General features: G+C 37.8%; 2 protein-coding genes across 2 annotated transcripts; one reads left to right on the top strand and one right to left on the bottom strand.

Annotated features, from left to right (window-relative positions):
• The first annotated feature begins 828 nt into the window (after nt 1-828).
• metap1d (methionyl aminopeptidase type 1D (mitochondrial)) lies at nt 829-12352 on the top strand. The gene is made up of 10 exons (XM_079849932.1): nt 829-904; nt 3631-3794; nt 4511-4660; nt 4771-4919; nt 7008-7050; nt 7157-7320; nt 9067-9164; nt 9642-9689; nt 9812-9890; nt 11115-12352. The coding sequence occupies exons 1-10, from the start codon at nt 865-867 to the stop codon at nt 11191-11193; spliced, it is 1014 nt and encodes a 337-aa protein (XP_079706058.1). The 5' UTR covers nt 829-864; the 3' UTR covers nt 11194-12352.
• A 2277-nt stretch (nt 12353-14629) lies between these two features.
• dlx2b (distal-less homeobox 2b) lies at nt 14630-16453 on the bottom strand. The gene is made up of 3 exons (XM_079849943.1): nt 15945-16453; nt 15666-15850; nt 14630-15500 (listed from the first exon to the last, which is right to left on the bottom strand). The coding sequence occupies exons 1-3, from the start codon at nt 16264-16266 to the stop codon at nt 15174-15176; spliced, it is 834 nt and encodes a 277-aa protein (XP_079706069.1). The 5' UTR covers nt 16267-16453; the 3' UTR covers nt 14630-15173.
• Nucleotides 16454-17595: the final 1142 nt, after the last annotated feature.

Below are 17595 nucleotides of genomic sequence, written 5' to 3'. Positions count from 1 at the left end.
TAGTTAGTATTTGGTTAGTTTAATACAGTTTTTTCAGTGTTTTTATCTAAACTTTTCCAAGGACCCCCTATCACTCCCTTGCGGCCCCTGTGGCTCCCCGGACCCCAGTTTATAAAACCCTGATCTATGTGATTCAGTCTAGATTTTTATTCATGCATTCTTACCAATTTAAGCTTCAAAAACAGGACAGATCTTACAGAATGGTATTATCGTATAGCATTCAGAGCGATAATCCTTATATTTAACATCTATGCAGCTGAGAAAATACCATGATATTATGCAATCACAAATGTCTTTCTGTCTTCTGAATCCCAGAAACGTCCATTATTGTTTCAGCTCTGTCTCAGAAGTGCAGGTCTGAGGTCTGGGGTCTTGCCACCAGCAGGTGCAGCTGCTTTGACCTCACACCCCTCATTTATGTTCCCTGGGCCTTGGAGCATCAGACCCCCTTTGTCTTGACTCTTTTCACACACAATATAGCCTACACAATGTACAAGCCCTCCAGATAAAATTGAGGGTTATTATGTATGGAAATAAGGCAAACATGCCTGCTTAACAAGTTAATACAAAGTGCTTTTTGTTAAGCATGCTCACTAGGAGTCTGTGTACTATAACATTGATGCAGCTGGCTTAAAAAATCAGAATCAATATTTTAGCTAAATGGATTTTTCCCTAGTAGTCGACTAAATTCTGGAATATGAGTGACATCGATTTTATAATAGAAAATAATTACGCGTCCACACTAGGGTTGTACATCACTAGTTAATTTTGAATTAATAAATATACTGTATACAAAATCATCTAACGTGAAGACGCGCCCTACTGTTTGTTTTGAAGAGCACGTGACTCTCCTCCGTGGAAAACATGGCTGCGCCCTGTGCCGCTCAATGCTTTTACAGAACAGGTAGGTTTACAGGTTCATTTAGGAAGAGGTAGACTTTTCTGTCTAAACTGTAGAATATAAATACTCATTCGGACGGTAAGGCAAGCCAGTGACTCAAACGAGACAGTTTTCGTTCATGTCTTATTATTTATAATCGCTTATCGTCAGTGTACGTGGGATACACGTATTAATATGAAACCCAAAGCCGCGCTGTTTTATAAACCAAAACTATAGTCACCATAGTGGGCAATTCAGTTTAGTTGTTGATTAAGATGGGGTTTTCAGATTTTATATTTGGTTCTTTCAAGTAAATCTTTAACAATTAAAAATAAATAAGTTTAATTTGCTTACTTATTCAAGCACTATTTACTGTTCCAAGACTAGACTATGGAAAGGCTGGACTCATGTCTTGGAGCTCTTTATTGTTTGCTGGTTTGGCAGAGTCTTTGTGGGTCCAGTAGAAGTAAATAGGGAAAGTAGCATTACAACTCTCGCTGTCTTTTCAGCCATGGCATTTTTTTCTTTTAAATTTAAATGAATTATAACCCAAAAGTGAAATGTTATGACTTATTTCATCCCTATCATTTCTAAGTGGTTAAAATAACAGTGTTACAACTCACCCCGTGTTACAACCATCCATGGTCTCCCCTACAACAGTCAGTTTTCTGAAAAGGAATCTGACCTTCACCTTTTTTCAGTAATACAATCAATAGCAAAATAAATAATAACCAAGCAAATACATTCACCTCATATTTCTGTTTGAGATTTTCCCATTTATTTAATCGATAGTGTTGACACTTATTGTTTTCAAGATTATTACTAAAGAATGTTTTGGGCACAATAAGAAATACAGTAGAGACACATAAAATGATCCAGTTGACATGACAATGATTATTAATAAGCATGAATTGGAGCAACTGCTTTGCCATAGGTAAAAACAAAGTAGTTTGTCTTTTTTACAGCATTAATCATTAAGCTTACTTGACATTAATTATTTTCTTAATAACAAATAAAGAACTATTGATTGCTCACATTTCCACCATGTTTGTAGTTATGAAGTTAACCATCACCAATTTTAGCCAAAAGGCCGTTCAGAACAATTATAATAGACCATCCAGAAATTTTTCGAGGTACGCTAATTCCAATCTAGTATACTGTTTAGGATAGATAGTATGTGAATTGGGAATGGTCGCCTAGGATTACAGAGCAATTAATGGAAATACACTGACATTAAGATTAGCAGATGACATTGATATACTGCAGTCCTGAAGTAAGGATTATATATTACAGCTAAAGCACCAGAATAAGTCTAAAGTCGACCACACACATACACACAAAGGGAATTCAGAGCAATCCACATCCTTGGCCACATCCTTTGCTCTCTGCCACCCAAATTGTTGTCACTACACACACCCGCTACCCCACCCTGGGTTAACCCACTACTGCCTTTATTCTAAACCCCCCAGCCACCCCTCGCTGCTTCTGAGTTACTCCCTTCATCAGTGGTTTTTTCATCTTTGTAACTCAACCCCTGTATAACTGCACTTATTTTGGGATTTTGACCGCAGTGTCTTCAGAAAAAAAGTTCTTTCTTTTTTTCCCCCCTGTAGACAAACCTCTGCAGTCCTTGTTGGTATGAGTTACAACATGGTTGTTGATGTATGGTGGTGAATTATTTTCATTTGTGGTTCAGATTAAAAATTAAGCATCATTGCATGGTGTAATTGTTTGGACTTTTTGTTCACATTGCAGCTGTGTTGTTCTTATGAGAAAGGGAATGGGTTTGGGACATGATTCACAGAGTCTAAGCAGGGAATATTTATAGACCTTAACTTCACTTGGCAAAATTCATTTGAAAATTTGGTTGAAATGCCCTGCAATGTCGTCAAACACAGACAACACTTGAGTCATACAAATACGAATATTATTATGATATATTATTTTAGTGTAAATAAATATTATGAATGACCAATTTATATATATATATATATATATATGTGGCTTATTTCCGCCACAGAATAAAAAAAAAGTATTATTGTGACTTTATCTCACAATTCTGACTTTTTTCTCGCAATTGTGAATTTACATCTCGCAATTCAGACTTTTTTTCTTAGTTGCCTGATATGTGAGCTATAAAGTCAGAACAAATGGTGAATTGCGTGAAGAATTGGGTGATATAAAGAATATAAACTAAAGAATATATAAACAGTTAAGTGATATAAAGAAGAATTGCGTGATATAAACTCGCAATTCTGACTTTTTTTCTCAGGACATTACAGAAGTGAACTTTTTTAATTTGTTAAACAGCCAATATTAATCACAAATTATATATATATACTGTATGACTATAGGACAAATAACAGTTAGGAAAAGACACCCATTTAAATTAACATTGTCTGTACACACAAACACACGTTAATTTAAATAGGTGTCTTTTCCTAACTGTTATTTGTCCTATAGTCATAATTATGGCATTGTAATGGTCACATCTGGTGTACTTTATGTAATGAAATAAGCTGGTTAAAAATGCCAACAGTTTTACCTTTAAACTTTTTTTTTTTATTCCACATCCTATGAAGAGATTATCGATATAGAGTCTTTTTCCATACGGTATATCGTTTGAAGTGCCCTTTGGACTGAACATTTACACTCACTATAATTTGGAATCACACTTGATAGCCGAAAGAGAGAAGTCAATTTTGCAGTGCACCATCACACCATTTGTTCATCTTTTTGGCTGTGCATAGGTGGTTCAAGGCTGCTACAGAGAGTAGCACAGCTGCCCATCTGCCACAGGAGCTCATCTGGTGCCAACCAATGCCCACCTCGCCGATGCTTCTTCTGGAGGAAATCAAAAAGTTCCAGTGTGGTCCGGCCTGCCATAGTGCGCCCCTCTTATGCTGTACCCAAGGTAATCAATGCATCGTCAAATGACACTGAGTTTACACTACAGCGTTTTCAACTACGCCGCTTCAGCAGCATTTTGGGGGCCTGAAAACACAAACTTAAGTGAACGTTTTTGAAAACGATTCCGTTTTTGTCTTGGTGTAAACTACAAAAACGCAAATTTGTGAAAAGGGTGACATCATGCGCATGGTATTACATGTTCAGTCAGTCTATAGGCATGTAGTTTTTCTTTACAAAGTGACCTTGCCAACTACTGGCCTGGCAGCATAATACAGCATTTTTATTTTTTTTGCAGATCCCTGTGTGGATGGTTTTGACAACGTTTAAAAGTTTAACGTTGATTATAGTCACCATGAAATCAAAACTGACAAATTTATTATAAATGATTTATGTTAACATTACTATTTTTTATTTATTTTTATTTATTCATGTGTAATCTTTAATAAAAATAATTTCCCCTCCTTCTTGCAACGATAGCTCTTCTCTTGTCTGATGAAGTGTTTACTGGCGTGAGGGTGGGACAACCTGTCACTCACATGAGATCACAGCTATAGAAAACCACAATGATCCAAACTATTCCTTATGGACAAAATCGAGTCCCGCCCTAAATTTTTCTTGTTCGAGAAGCCGTTTCACTCAGATATACATCTTAATAGCAAAGAAAGGACTATCGCAACTTTCGTTTGATGCAAATTTGAAAAAGACTTGCTCTTTTCTCAGCACATTCAGAGGCCGGACTATGTGTCATCCAGCAAAGTGCCTGAGTGGCCAGATTACATAGAGATTAAAGATGAGGAGCAGATCCAGGGATTACGAAGAGCGTGCCAACTAGCCAGACACGTACTGCTGCTGGCAGGAAAGAGTTTGAAGGTACACTCTACACTTATCTGAAATTTGAGACTGTAACATTGAATAAGCTTGATGTGACATGTCCTTGAATTGTTATTTGCAGACACCTCACAATATTGTTTGTTTGCCAGGTTGGTATGACGACAGATGAAATAGACTTCATAGTCCATCAGGAAGCGGTTCGACACAATGCCTACCCCTCTCCTTTACATTATGGGGGGTTTCCGAAGTCAGTCTGTACCTCTGTTAACAATGTAGTATGCCATGGCATTCCAGACAGGTAACTCAGTGCTATTAAATGTGACTGCTTTGTTGTGACTGAAAGTCTATAAATTTGTCTGTTAGTTAGTATATGGGTCAATGGCATAGAACAGGGGTGCTCAATCCTGCTCCTGGAGGGCCAATGTCCTGAAGAGTTTAGGTACTACCTGCTCCAACACCTGCCTAAAAGTTTCTAGCAGAGATACGCAGCTCTACTATTGGAGAAAGTGCAATGGTCAACTTGATCACTTGTGGCTTGATAACATTATAGCCTTGACGTCACTGAATCGTTTTCAGAGTTGTATGACAGTCAATCACTGTTTGCGAAATGAATGAGAAGTGTCGCAACTGAATCATACCTATTGCAAAATTGCTTGTGAAAAAACAGCTTTTTTTTTGTTGTAAACTCCAAATATATAGCTCACTAAAAAAATAAATATTTAATGGCCAACTGGACAGGTAGTCAATTCTTGTAGTGATGATCTGTTTTCTCACAAAAGCAGTTTATTCAGCATACTGAAGCCTCACCTCTACTGATATCCATTTGGGTTAACCTTGGAGGCTCTTTTTCACACACTCAAAAGTACCTTGATTACCTGGTTTAGGTGTGTTTAACTTAAGTTTGGAGCTAAACTTTTCAGGACATTGGCCGTCTAGGTGTAGGATTGGGCATCCCTGACATCAAATATCATGATAAAGGAAAAATCTTTTACAAATCTAGTTTAATGCACATGTGCCAACTTCTTAAACATGTAGATTTAGACTTTGTATTCATTTTGGTTTCAAACTGTTATACCAATTTCAATAAATGTTTGAATTTATTTACTCAAGTAGTGTAACTATCCAGTAAAAAGTCATATTTTACTTTTTATTATAAAATAAACTTTTGGGGAGTCATGTGACAAAATATGACAATCGGATTTAACTTTACCTTGTCATAAAAAGTTATTAAAGACTTACTGACCTTGATACAATAGCTGTGTCCCAATTCAGAGGCTACATCCTTCGAAGGCTGATTGCGTCACAGCGGCGTGACAAAGGATTACATTACGTATTATTATGTACAGAAATGGACCACTGTAAACATATTTAGGCAGGTTGTGAACCCTGTTTTGTTTTCAGACAATTAAATAAAAAATTCTACAAAATCCAGGCCTTTGAAGTCTGAGTCCTTTAAATGATGCAGCCTCTGGTACACAGTTAAAGTCTTGAATTGTTATCTGCATGTTGGTCACACCAAATTTTTCTGCATATATCTGCATGTTGGTCGCACCACATAACTTTGATTTTGTGAATAAAGGTTTTTCAAATATTACAAAGCACTGAAACTACGAACAAATAATAAAAGACTATGCTAACATACTTAACACTTAAGGTTATGTTTTCAAGAATGATTTTACTGAGGATTTTTTCTTCGCAATGATTTCAGGACGGTTGTATCACCCCGACATTTTGTACGTTATTCCCTAAAAAAGCTCAAAATGAATTTTTATTCAGAAAGGAAAACCATCAAGCGTAGCGTCAGTTCTGGCCGGTCTCGTTAGTCAAGCTCGCATCAGCTGACTCTCAGCTGATCCACGTCTACCTATAGGAATAGGACAACTATCACTGTATACATATATAAGCTCCTTCAGTATTATCAGCAGCTATCGCGTTTCTCAGGAGCTTAATACCCTCCTCCATCCCCAGCTCCTCCTCTCGTCAGTCAGGATTTGGCATTCTGATTCCCCTTTGAATCAGACTAAAATTCTCTAATTATGTCGTACATTAAAATTAAATAATGCAATCTGCAATACATTCATGTTGTTTCTGTTCTGTTTACCCTAAGGGGGGTTATTGCTGATCTCCCTGCTCTTATCTATGCTAGGCTGCATGGATGTGCAGGGAGTTCTTGCCCAGAACAGAACCATACCACCAATCAAAACTGTATGCTAATTGTCAATCGTATTTGACGATAGTGGTCCTGACAGAAATGCTTATCATAAAAGAATGTATGAATTGCATCTTTATTGTATTTTTGAACATCTTGAATTAATGAATGAATGATATTAATACAACAGTCCTGTCTTTGACCCATATACAGACAATATTGTGTTTCATTTTCTAGTCGGCCATTGCAGGATGGAGATATCATCAATATAGACGTCACAGTAAGTGCTCTCTTTAAATTGTTAGTTAATTGTTGTTAGATAGATTCCAATGAAGTTCTATTTCACGCATCTGAGTATTTGTAAATAGTGGATTTGCATTCTGTAGGTTTATTTGGAAGGTTACCACGGTGACACCTCAGAGACATTTCTGATTGGCTCAGTCAATGAACAGGGGAGGAAGTTAGTGGATGTGGCTCGTCAGTGCAGAGATCAGGCCATCGCCGCCTGCGGACCAGGACAACCTCTGTGCGTCATTGGCAACACTATAAGGTTCGTTCCCACACTCATCCCAGTTTGCATTGCCGGTTGAATTCTTAACAGCATCCAGCACCTTCAAGAATGATGTCTGTGGGAAATGTTCTTTTATTCATTACATTCACCCACTTGCTCTTTTTTTTCTTGTTAAAAATAGCACATATAACCCCTAAACCTCTCTGTTATCCCTCTTGTGCACAAAAGTAGAAAAAAGACAGCAATCTTGCCTTGTCAGGCTATGAAGCCCTTATTTGATAGTGTAGTGTCTGAAGAGTTAATGTATTTCTCAGTGAGCTCCGAGCAAGCAATTACCCAGAATGCATTGGGGTTTTTCCTGCAAAGGGGTGTAAATTACAGGTTAGTTTGTCTTGTTGGATGTGTGCATGTGTCCGTGTGTGTGTGAGAGAGAGAGCGAAGTAAATTACAGGCTTGCTCCTGCTGTCTTTGAGAATCGTAGACTCTGCCAGGGTGGATTCAGCTCCCCACAGAGACACGAAAAGATCCGCAGGAGCCTTTTCACAGAGAGAGGACATTCTCAATCACTCACATACAGTACAGACACATCTTTAACAACATCTTATTGACTTTACACTTCTAATACAAAGACATAAATCTGCAAAACATCAATTGTAGAGATGCTGAAATTGGTTCAAGGTCAAAACGTGTACCTGAAAAAAGTGTACTGTGAATATTTTATTATTTCTACTTTAATTTCATGACATAAATGTTTGAAATGAAATTAATACATTTAGGTGATTAAATGTGAGCATTTCCATGCATTTTGTGGAGTTTAGCAATAGATATTCCTTCTGTGCCTGAGGAAGCAATGCTTTTGTTGTCTCTCTCTCTCTCTCTCTCTCTCTCTCTCTCTCTCTCTGTGCGTAGGATTCTGAGCCTCTACAGGGACATACACTGTTATTATATACACACAGAGGGAACAATTACCTCTCCTCAGGAAAAAGCACTTAGACCTCTCTTTCACTCCTTCTCTCCCTTTTATTTTTTTTCATGCTGGCACCCTGGCATCCTCTCTCAAACTGTCTCTTTGCATTTCTTTGTCTCTGTCTTTTATTCTTTCGTCTTTTTCTTTTTGTGTTATACACCTTCTTTGTCCTCTACCTTTCCCCTCCCCGAATATTAAAAAAAACAACTGTTCTAGAATGTTTCTAGTGTGCGTTTCAGACACTGTAAAAAGCTGTCTGAAATGTTATTTACATGTAGGCAACATGGTTAAATTTGACATGTAGAAGGCAACGCCCTAATTGGGTGTAGACTCGTTGGTAAACCAGAATTATTTTACCCCATGTGTACATTTACTTTTACACTTGAAGGTTTAGAAAAAATGGAAATGACATGAAAAAAATAGTCATCAATTACTCACCCTCATGTTGTTCCAAACCCGTAAGACTTTCGTTCATCTTCAGAAGACAAATGAAGATTTTTTTTAATGAAATCTGAGAGCTTTCAGTCCCTCCATTGACAGCTACACAACAGACACTTGACGCTTCAAAAAGTTAATAAAGAGATCCTAAAACTAATCCATATGAATTTAGTGGTTTAGTCCATATTTTCTGAAGAGACTCTATTGCTTTATATGATGAACAGGTTGAATTTGGATGAACTACCCTGTTAATTGTTTAGTAGAAACTTTTATCCAAAAGAGAAAAAAATAAACAAGCAATGTATCATACAGCAACCAAGATAAACTTGGCTAAAAATAAATCATAGTATTCCCTTATCATCTTTGTTTTTGAATTACAGCAATATAGCTAATTCAAATGGATTCCGCGTGTGTCCATACTTTATCGGTCATGGGATCGGAACTTATTTCCATGGTCATCCGGAGATATGGCATCATGGTAAGAGTTCAAATTATTTAACGCATTATTCATTCATTGTGCTTAATTAGAGTCTTCATTAGCCTTGATTGGCTGGCTTAAAGGGATAGTTTACGCACAAACATCTTGTGATTATTTACTCACTCTCATATGATTCCAAACCTGTATGACTGGATATTTTGAAAAATGCCTAAGGGTTTTTTTTTCTTGTTTTTCTCGTCCTTATAATGGAAGTCAGTAAGGTCCAATGTTGTTTGGAAACTAATGTTGTTCAAAGTATCGTATTTTATGTTCGTGCAGGTTTAGATAAATATAAAGGTAGTAAATGATGACAGAATGTTCCGTCTTGGGTGAACAAACCATTTAATATATCTAAGCTTGTTTAGCGATTTAGTTTTTGTATTATTGCTACTGTATGGATGAAGTGGATTGACGTGATCAGACGCGATGTTTTACCCTTATTATCACCAGGGTTCATACTATTTTTCTCTTTTACAGCCAATGACAATGATCTACAGATGGAAGAGGGCATGTCCTTCACCATAGGTCTGTGTGTGTACTGATCGTTGTTTTAGATCACAGAGAGACTGAAAATTATTGAGCACATCAATGGAAGCATGGATTTGTAGGATTTTAGGAAGTTTAACCATCATATCCCATTTTTCCAGAACCCATTCTTATGGAGGGATCCTCAGAATTCAGGATCCTGAGTGACAAGTGGACTGCTGTATCTGTGGATGACAATAGGTGTGGTTCAATTTTTCCACCCACAGTTCTTTCACCACCTTTTTAATGAGAGCCCAATGCAGCCATTTACGTGTAGCCTACATTAATCATTCATTACTTCATGCAAGAATAAGTGGCCAATTTCTATTGAGAATCTTCAAGAACTTTGTTTCTATTGGCTGTTGACATTTAGCTCAGAAAGACTAAGTACCCTCAGAATTTGAGAGCTAAGTGCTCTGCTATAAACTTTCCTTTAACAGCATATATTTCACTGGAGAGCACTCCAATGTTAATTGCAAATGAGCTGATTGCCCTGTTGGCAGGTGAGAGCAGAGTGTTACTACTTGGTCAGTGGTTGATTAGAGCTCTGATTTTTAAGTAATTATAATATGTATGACGTAATATGCATTATAAGAAAATGGATATTTACATTCCTTCCTTTAATTCTACTTCTAAGGCGGTGGTTATTAACCTTTTTGACTCCAAGGCCACCTAAGTCCAGTTGTTTGCGATTTTCTGGATAAGGATTTCTTTTTTTTAAATATATATTTTTTTACTCACAATTTCTATCTGACAAAATATTTTAGAGCTTGGCATAGCTAGAAAAATATATATTCATAAAATGTATAAAAATGCTCATTGAGGTTTTTTTTATTTATTTATTTTTTATGACAGGTTACATTTATAATTTTTCAAAGGAAAAAAAACAACACCACAATCTCTTGGCAATTCGTAACTATTTTACATTTTGGCAAATTGGTGGCTATTTAGTATGAATTTGTACAATCTCATTTTCCTACGTTCTGCTTACTACGCCCCAGTGACGGGTATATTTAGAGGCTGGGTTAGAGGTGGACCATGCTTACATTTTTCTAATAATCATACGTTTTTGTAAGATTCACACAAAATCGCCACCTTGTAACAGTTCGTTTTTCCTGTGAGGTTGGAGGGACCTGGTTGGGGGACTAACAGTTTGGGGGGGGGGGGGGGAAAGTTGTTGAGGGGTTAAATTAAAATCTTGATTTTTAAGTTGTTTTATCTTGATATTTAGTTATTTTAATGCTTGTTTCATCTTTATTTTAAGTAATGTTAAGGCCCCCCTTTATGCCTTCTTAGAAGTTTGCTGAGGCCCCCTATAGTGGGAACCGGCCCACTGGTTGAAAACCTGCTCTATTAAGTTGGAAGACTGAATCTCTCAACATGTTCACGTGTGTGTGTTCTCTTGTCTTGTGTGTTAATACTCAGATCGGCACAATTTGAACACACGGTTGTCATCACCTGCGATGGTGTAGAGATTCTGACTAAACTACCAGATGAAGATTGACTGGACAAGAATCATGGAACATCTTGAAGTGTGACGTGTGATCTGGAAGTTTTTAGAATAACAAGCTGTTATTTAAATAAATGTGTTTCTTAATATGTAGACAATGTATTATTTTATTAGCTTGACCAAATGTCTTATTGAAACAGCTGTGCAGCTCCATTAATGGGTTTTTACATCTTGAATTAATGGGTTTAATTACTTAATGCATGTAGGTTATTGTGTAATGAGTTTCACAATCTCTTCACTGTTCCAAACTCTTTGGTTTCTGATGTCATCTCTGACAGAACTCATTGAAAGCACAGGGAATGAAATGTCATTATGTCTTATTATTATGGCGGGGTTTCTCCGTACATCATCATATTACTCCGCAGTAATGTAGTTAGCGCTGTGGATCTCTCGAGAGGTGATTATATTTATGGGCCATGGGTTACCGTATGAGCCATGTGTAGCTTATCAAGAATACCCTATAATTATATCTGCTTCACGACATTATTCGGAGACTGCAAATGCTGTCTGACATTTGACAGAGTTTGAATTGTGCTGCCTGAAGAAGTGCGCATGCATTCTCAGTGAAAATAGTGTCCAGTATTACAATGAACTATTTGAAGTCAATTTTATTTTGATGGTATAAAATAAATCATATTTTACAAGTAGCCTTAGCTATTAAATCGTTTCAAAAAACACGTTGGATGAACACAAATGACCAGAAAGTGCGTTCAGGTGAGCACGAATCTCGAGCCGACTTTCATTCTGGGCTCCATCTGTTTAGTGGCTGTGCAATTCAAGTTAATTACACTGTGACCCTTACTATAGTTAATCCGTAGGTTCGTTTGCTGTGCCATCTGGGAAGATTCATGCTTTTGCTTGAAACCGTCCGTATATGTCTATATAGGCTAAAGAAACGCGCAGTTACACTTAAATCACCATACAAAAGTTTTTGTGTCCTTAATAATGTAGCCTATATTAAAATACATATTATTTTCAAGAGATAGGCTTATTAGTACTAGATAACAGATTTAAACGGACATGAATGATTAGCCTTCGTGTAGCCTACGTACGTCTTTATTTTTAATTAGGCTATAACGGCAGCGCGGATGGATTTTCAGCTAGCCTTTAATATGAAAACACAGTAGCGTAAAATACATAGGCTAGCCTTTACAAAAAAAAAAAAAAAAATACATTCTAGAAAAGTCAGATTATGAAGATGATGTAGCCTACTATGTTACATTAGCTATTATTATGAATCATCATAATAATCTGTAGGCTATCTGAAGGTCTAGCCTATTTGTGATTTGATCACTCTGACCGCACATGGTGCCTTCAGCCTTTCTAATCTGTGCTCATTAAATCGAATCATAATTGCAGCCATTTAGTTTTTGTGCATCCTCACGCATTTTCCTCTGTCTGTCGCAATTACGAGCAATTTCTGGCGCTGAGGGAATCTTTTCAGTCGGACAAAAGAAAAAGGGAATAGGCAGGGAATCAATAAGCGTTTTTTTCTGATGATACAGCATGGTGAACCGTAGCAGGTGTTGTAGTCTGTCACGATGTTCCTGTGATCCTTATATTGACCTATAAATTCGCATTTTCGCTCACTTTTCGTTTCAGCATTTTCTTTCCGAATTTTGTGTTTACAGCATTTCATTATAGCCTATTTTCTTAGTTTTTGAAGTTGAAATATGCTATTGCTGAATAGTTAATAGCCTAGGCCTATAGGCTTTTCCCCTGTTATATATGTGGACGTGAATGCGCATAATGATTTACAGTCAGATGCGGTTCTTTGATTTCTCCTAAATCTTATAGCTACAATATATTTGTGGTCATAGGAAAGAAAAGAATAGCGAGCAAAATGTTTGCAAATCAAAATGTTTGCAAATGTTGCGTTACTGACAGCCCACCTAGCGTGTAAACCTTTGCTTAATTAGTCTACAAAAAGCTTCATCAAAAGTTATTCAAATGAATTTTTTAGAAATATTGCAAACCCCCCTGCTTCATGCAGATAGCTTTGAATCCAAACGGAAGCAGTCATTTGGACTGGTGTGGTTGCAAATATAGCCCTGGCATTTCAATTACTGCCAGCTGTGAATGTTGACATAAGGAGTGAAGCAGAACGGTTCAAATGTGCTACAATCATGGTCTTTGAGTTTGAGAATGAGATACCCCAAATCAGAATAAAAATAGATGTCTTTTTCAATAAGAATCAAAGAATTCGGGGCCTGTAACCACGATGCCCATATTTAGAAAAACCACGGAAGCACAAATGAACCTCAAAAGAAACAAATCATAGAATATAAACAATTAGTTACAACAGCCCATGAAACTTTATTCTTTATAAATAGCTATGTAGCCTAAACCTCGGGAATACTGATGGTTATGCTGTTTGTTTGTTCGGTCAAGCTGATTGATTTCTTCCTGTTATAGGCGTATTCTTTTCATTGTGTTTTACTTTCAAAATACAATTGACTGTTTTTAGATATATACAAATGTTTTTGAATTTCAGAAATTAATAATAGGTTCATGACATAGGCTACAACATAAATATTCCACTTGAATTGAGGGCCAAATCGTCCAATAAAGCAAATATGCAGTCTACTGTTTCTAATATACATTTGCCATACTTATAATTACAGAAACGTTTAATCCCAATTTCACAATGACAAAAAGGTTACATGGACTAGATTACAGATACTGCAGAATATGCAAACATGGGCAAAGCCACATTTTAACTTGAAAGTAACACTTGGGCAAGTGGTTGTATGCTTTGCCCTTAGAGTAATCCGGATTTCCCACCTATTCCAGCAACTATTTTAGTTCCAAAAATATTGAACGTGACCATGTAAAGACGTGAGGCAAGCTATGAGAACTGTGTGTCCCCGTACAAGAATAGCTCAAGGCTGTGCTGGAGCTGGAAGCGAGGGCTCGAGGAGACTGTTTCCAGGGCGGTCTGCTTGAGGCGGTTTTATGTATTTTTTCTCTGGTTGAGTGGCGTTCATAAAACGTCTGGAAGAGGAGTGAGCTGACTCCAGAGAGTCTGGAGTGGGAAGAGCCCTCGCCGCACGCGGAACGCCCTCGCATCTCCTTCTGCGCATGCCAAGACGCGTCTGAATGCCAGAGGTAGAGGATACCTCCTAACCAATTTTTTTTTTTTTTTTTAACAAAGGATTAAATAGAATTCGATTCGTTCAACCGAATAATCACACATGCATTAAAAACGCTATGCTATGCACTGAAACAGAGATTGTCTATGCACGGAAAAAGTCTGCATGGTCTGTAGAATAATGTTTTCTGCAAACCTTTGCAGCCATAATTTCTTTATTTCTATATATTTTTTTTAAATTAGATTAGTGCATATGAACCCATGTTCTATTTACGCAGAGAGCGTCCAAAATTTTCACACTTTCATTCACATGATTTGAGCGTTTAAAAAAAAAAAAAAAAAGTTGCCATAGGTTCAACGGACGTGGAAATATCAACACACACGGTTACATGCCAGTTGTACGATCCTTCACACTTTTACGATCCTTTGATAAGATCAAGTATCATTTTTACAGACAAAAACCTGATAAACCGTGGGTCAATGAAAACATCCATAAGCGATAATCAAAGAACGAAACGTTAATTGATAGTAAAACGCACATTTAATTATGACTGCAGGTTGTATAAGCATTTTAATAGATTTATCACTAAACCTGTAGGCCTATATTCTGTACAACACACGAAAAAGGGCTACCCGTTTGTACTTGGAATGTGAAATAAACATCTGATTACCTCTTTCAATTGTACTATAACGAAAACAAATAAATAAATAGAAAAATAATTTAATGTGCGTTGTTCGAGCGCATCCAAAGTATTCCACAGCAAACATCTTTAGCAAACCCAGCCTGAAAATAGATTTTAAAGTTAATGTTCTCCTAAAATACAAGTCCAGTGACACGATAGGCCTATTATTTCCTCCTACAACAGGTGTATTCAGTCCTCTGTTAGAATATGGTCCCTGCACTCATTGCAGAGCTGTGATGAGGTTGTATTAAGGTACTGGGCTGTAGATGTGTGACCGTATTCGTGGAGGAGTACCATGAATAGTTTGTCAAGAACGATGGGGCAGTGGTGTTTGGTGGCCCCGCGGGCTGCTCTGAAACCGTGTCCGCGTCGGTCGCTGTCTGGTTCGGAGGGAAATCCCAACCTGCCTGTGGTGGAGGAGTGTTAGAGGGAGAGTCACCGGATGCAATCTGCTGGTCTGCTGGAATCTCGCCGTTTTTCCACAACTTTTTGAACTTTGAGCGTCGGTTCTGAAACCATATCTTCACCTATGGATATTCAAGACAACGCGCAAATCTAAGTTAAAAAGGCAAAGCAATTCCAAAACAACTAACACAATTTTGGACACAGGTCTACAATGAAAATAAAAGTAGGCTACTACAGAAATACAGTCTACACATTTCATAGCAACAAAAAGAATCCGCGCTTTTGACCTGGGTCTGTGTGAGGCCCATAGACGCCGCCAGTTCCGCGCGCTCCGGGAGCGCGAGATACTGGGTCTTTTGGAATCTGCGCTGGAGAGCCGCCAGCTGAAAACTGGAGTAGATGGTTCGCGGTTTCCGGACTTTCTTTGGCTTTCCATTCACCATGCGCACCTCCGGTTCACTCTCTTCCTTCTCTATCAAAATGAACCACAAAATTGTCATTAGAAAATATAAGACGACAATGGAGGTAAAAGAAAACGACGTTTGGGAATGCTGAGGTGGTCTTACCCGGTTCGGTTGGTGTGGGTGAAGAACTGGGTCCATACGTTCCATAAGCGCCATAGGAAGAAGCAGCATAGCCTAAATCGTAAGCTTTGGGGCTGTAGTGAACATTACCCACTGTACCAGGATGGTAGGAATAAGATGCCAGTTGTGCGTACGCTGTCCCTGTGCAGTGTCCTGTCTGTGCACTACTGTAGAAGCTGCTGTCGGTCACAGTTGACACCGGCAGTGTTGGGGAATCCTGCGACTTGTGAACGGTACTGAAGCTGCTCGAGGTAACATGGTTTGTATGCATATCCGAGCCAAGGCTATCCAGAACAGCGGTCATTTTTGCAGGAAAAAGTATAAACTGAATTTAGGTACTTACCGTGACCACTTATAATGTTCAAATTCTGTAGGCTACCTCGAACAATTAATCGGTGAAACAGAAATCACAAAACTTATAAAGGTAGTTCGTTTTGCCTCAAGTCACATATCCATGGTTAATAGAGGGTTTGAGCTCCGCGGCGGTCTCTGCCTTGGAGACGCTGACGGGCGGGCCATATACTGGGCGTCATGTGGTAAAGCGAACCAATCGCTTCACAGGCAGTCCTGTCTGTGCCAGCTGAAGGAAGACCTTTGACAAGTCGAAATAACAAAACATCTTGCAGCTCTGGTCTTAAAGGTCTTTTATTTACAAAGAGTTGATAAAAAAAAAAAAAAAAAAAAATCTACTAAATAAATTCAACAGTCCAAAAACATTAGCAAAATATGGAAATTTCAAAAAGAGACTATAAAAGAAAAAAGTAAAGACTATACATTGTTTTTCCAGATGGAAAAAGCCCTTAAATGCACAGGAGTTTTTGCTTTCTCTAAAGTTTTAAAGACATAAAGCACGTTCCTTTTTATCGTTAGAACGTTTTGGCGCAGATCATTTAATTAAATGTGATTCATTTATAATTTAAGTTTCTTGTTTATAGGGAACCTTGTTAAGATGCCTGAACCGTTAACCTGGCAAATGGAGCATTGTGCATGTAAATTACTCTATCAATAACCTACATTTAGACATACTAATGGTCTAAAAGTACTATCGAATGAAGCTTACAGTCTTGATTAAAGGGATCTATTTCTCCATTGTTGAGAAGCACGGTTTAACTGGAATGCCATCTATCGTTGAAATGTTGTCAGTGTATCTTACGGAAGCAGTCTGCATTCCTCTGACTAATCACAGACGGCGCCAGTCTACTCACACCCACAGGTGCGCAAAACAGCAATTACTGCCCGGTAAACACCAGGGATAAAGCGCGGAACCAGCCCTATATGATGCTCTGTCGCGCCAAACGCCTCGTACACAGACCTACATAGAAAACTACCTCAGTCACGAGAACTGGCAATTTACTAAGTATTCTGTCAACTCAACAAACTCTGTGGCCTAAGCTTTGCCAGCTGTAATCCTCAGGTGACTCTGCTGTGGTGCGATTTAAAAAACAGAATTTTGTCATTTTATAAAACATTTTAAACTAAAAATATTATGCTATTATAATAGCATATTGCCTGTAAAGTAGCCAAAAAAAAATCGTATAAGTGCTGTCACTCGATTAGATTAGAAATGATTTTCTAAAGGATGAAGAATTGGATCAAAATATAGGTGGTCATAGCCCTACTAGTATGCAGCATT

This window comes from Squalius cephalus (genome assembly GCF_949319135.1).
Source record: "Squalius cephalus genome assembly, chromosome: 2".
Lineage (NCBI taxonomy): Eukaryota > Metazoa > Chordata > Actinopteri > Cypriniformes > Leuciscidae > Squalius > Squalius cephalus.
The sequence above is the reverse complement of the archived record's forward strand: the minus strand, read 5'-3'. Positions and strand labels throughout refer to the sequence as shown.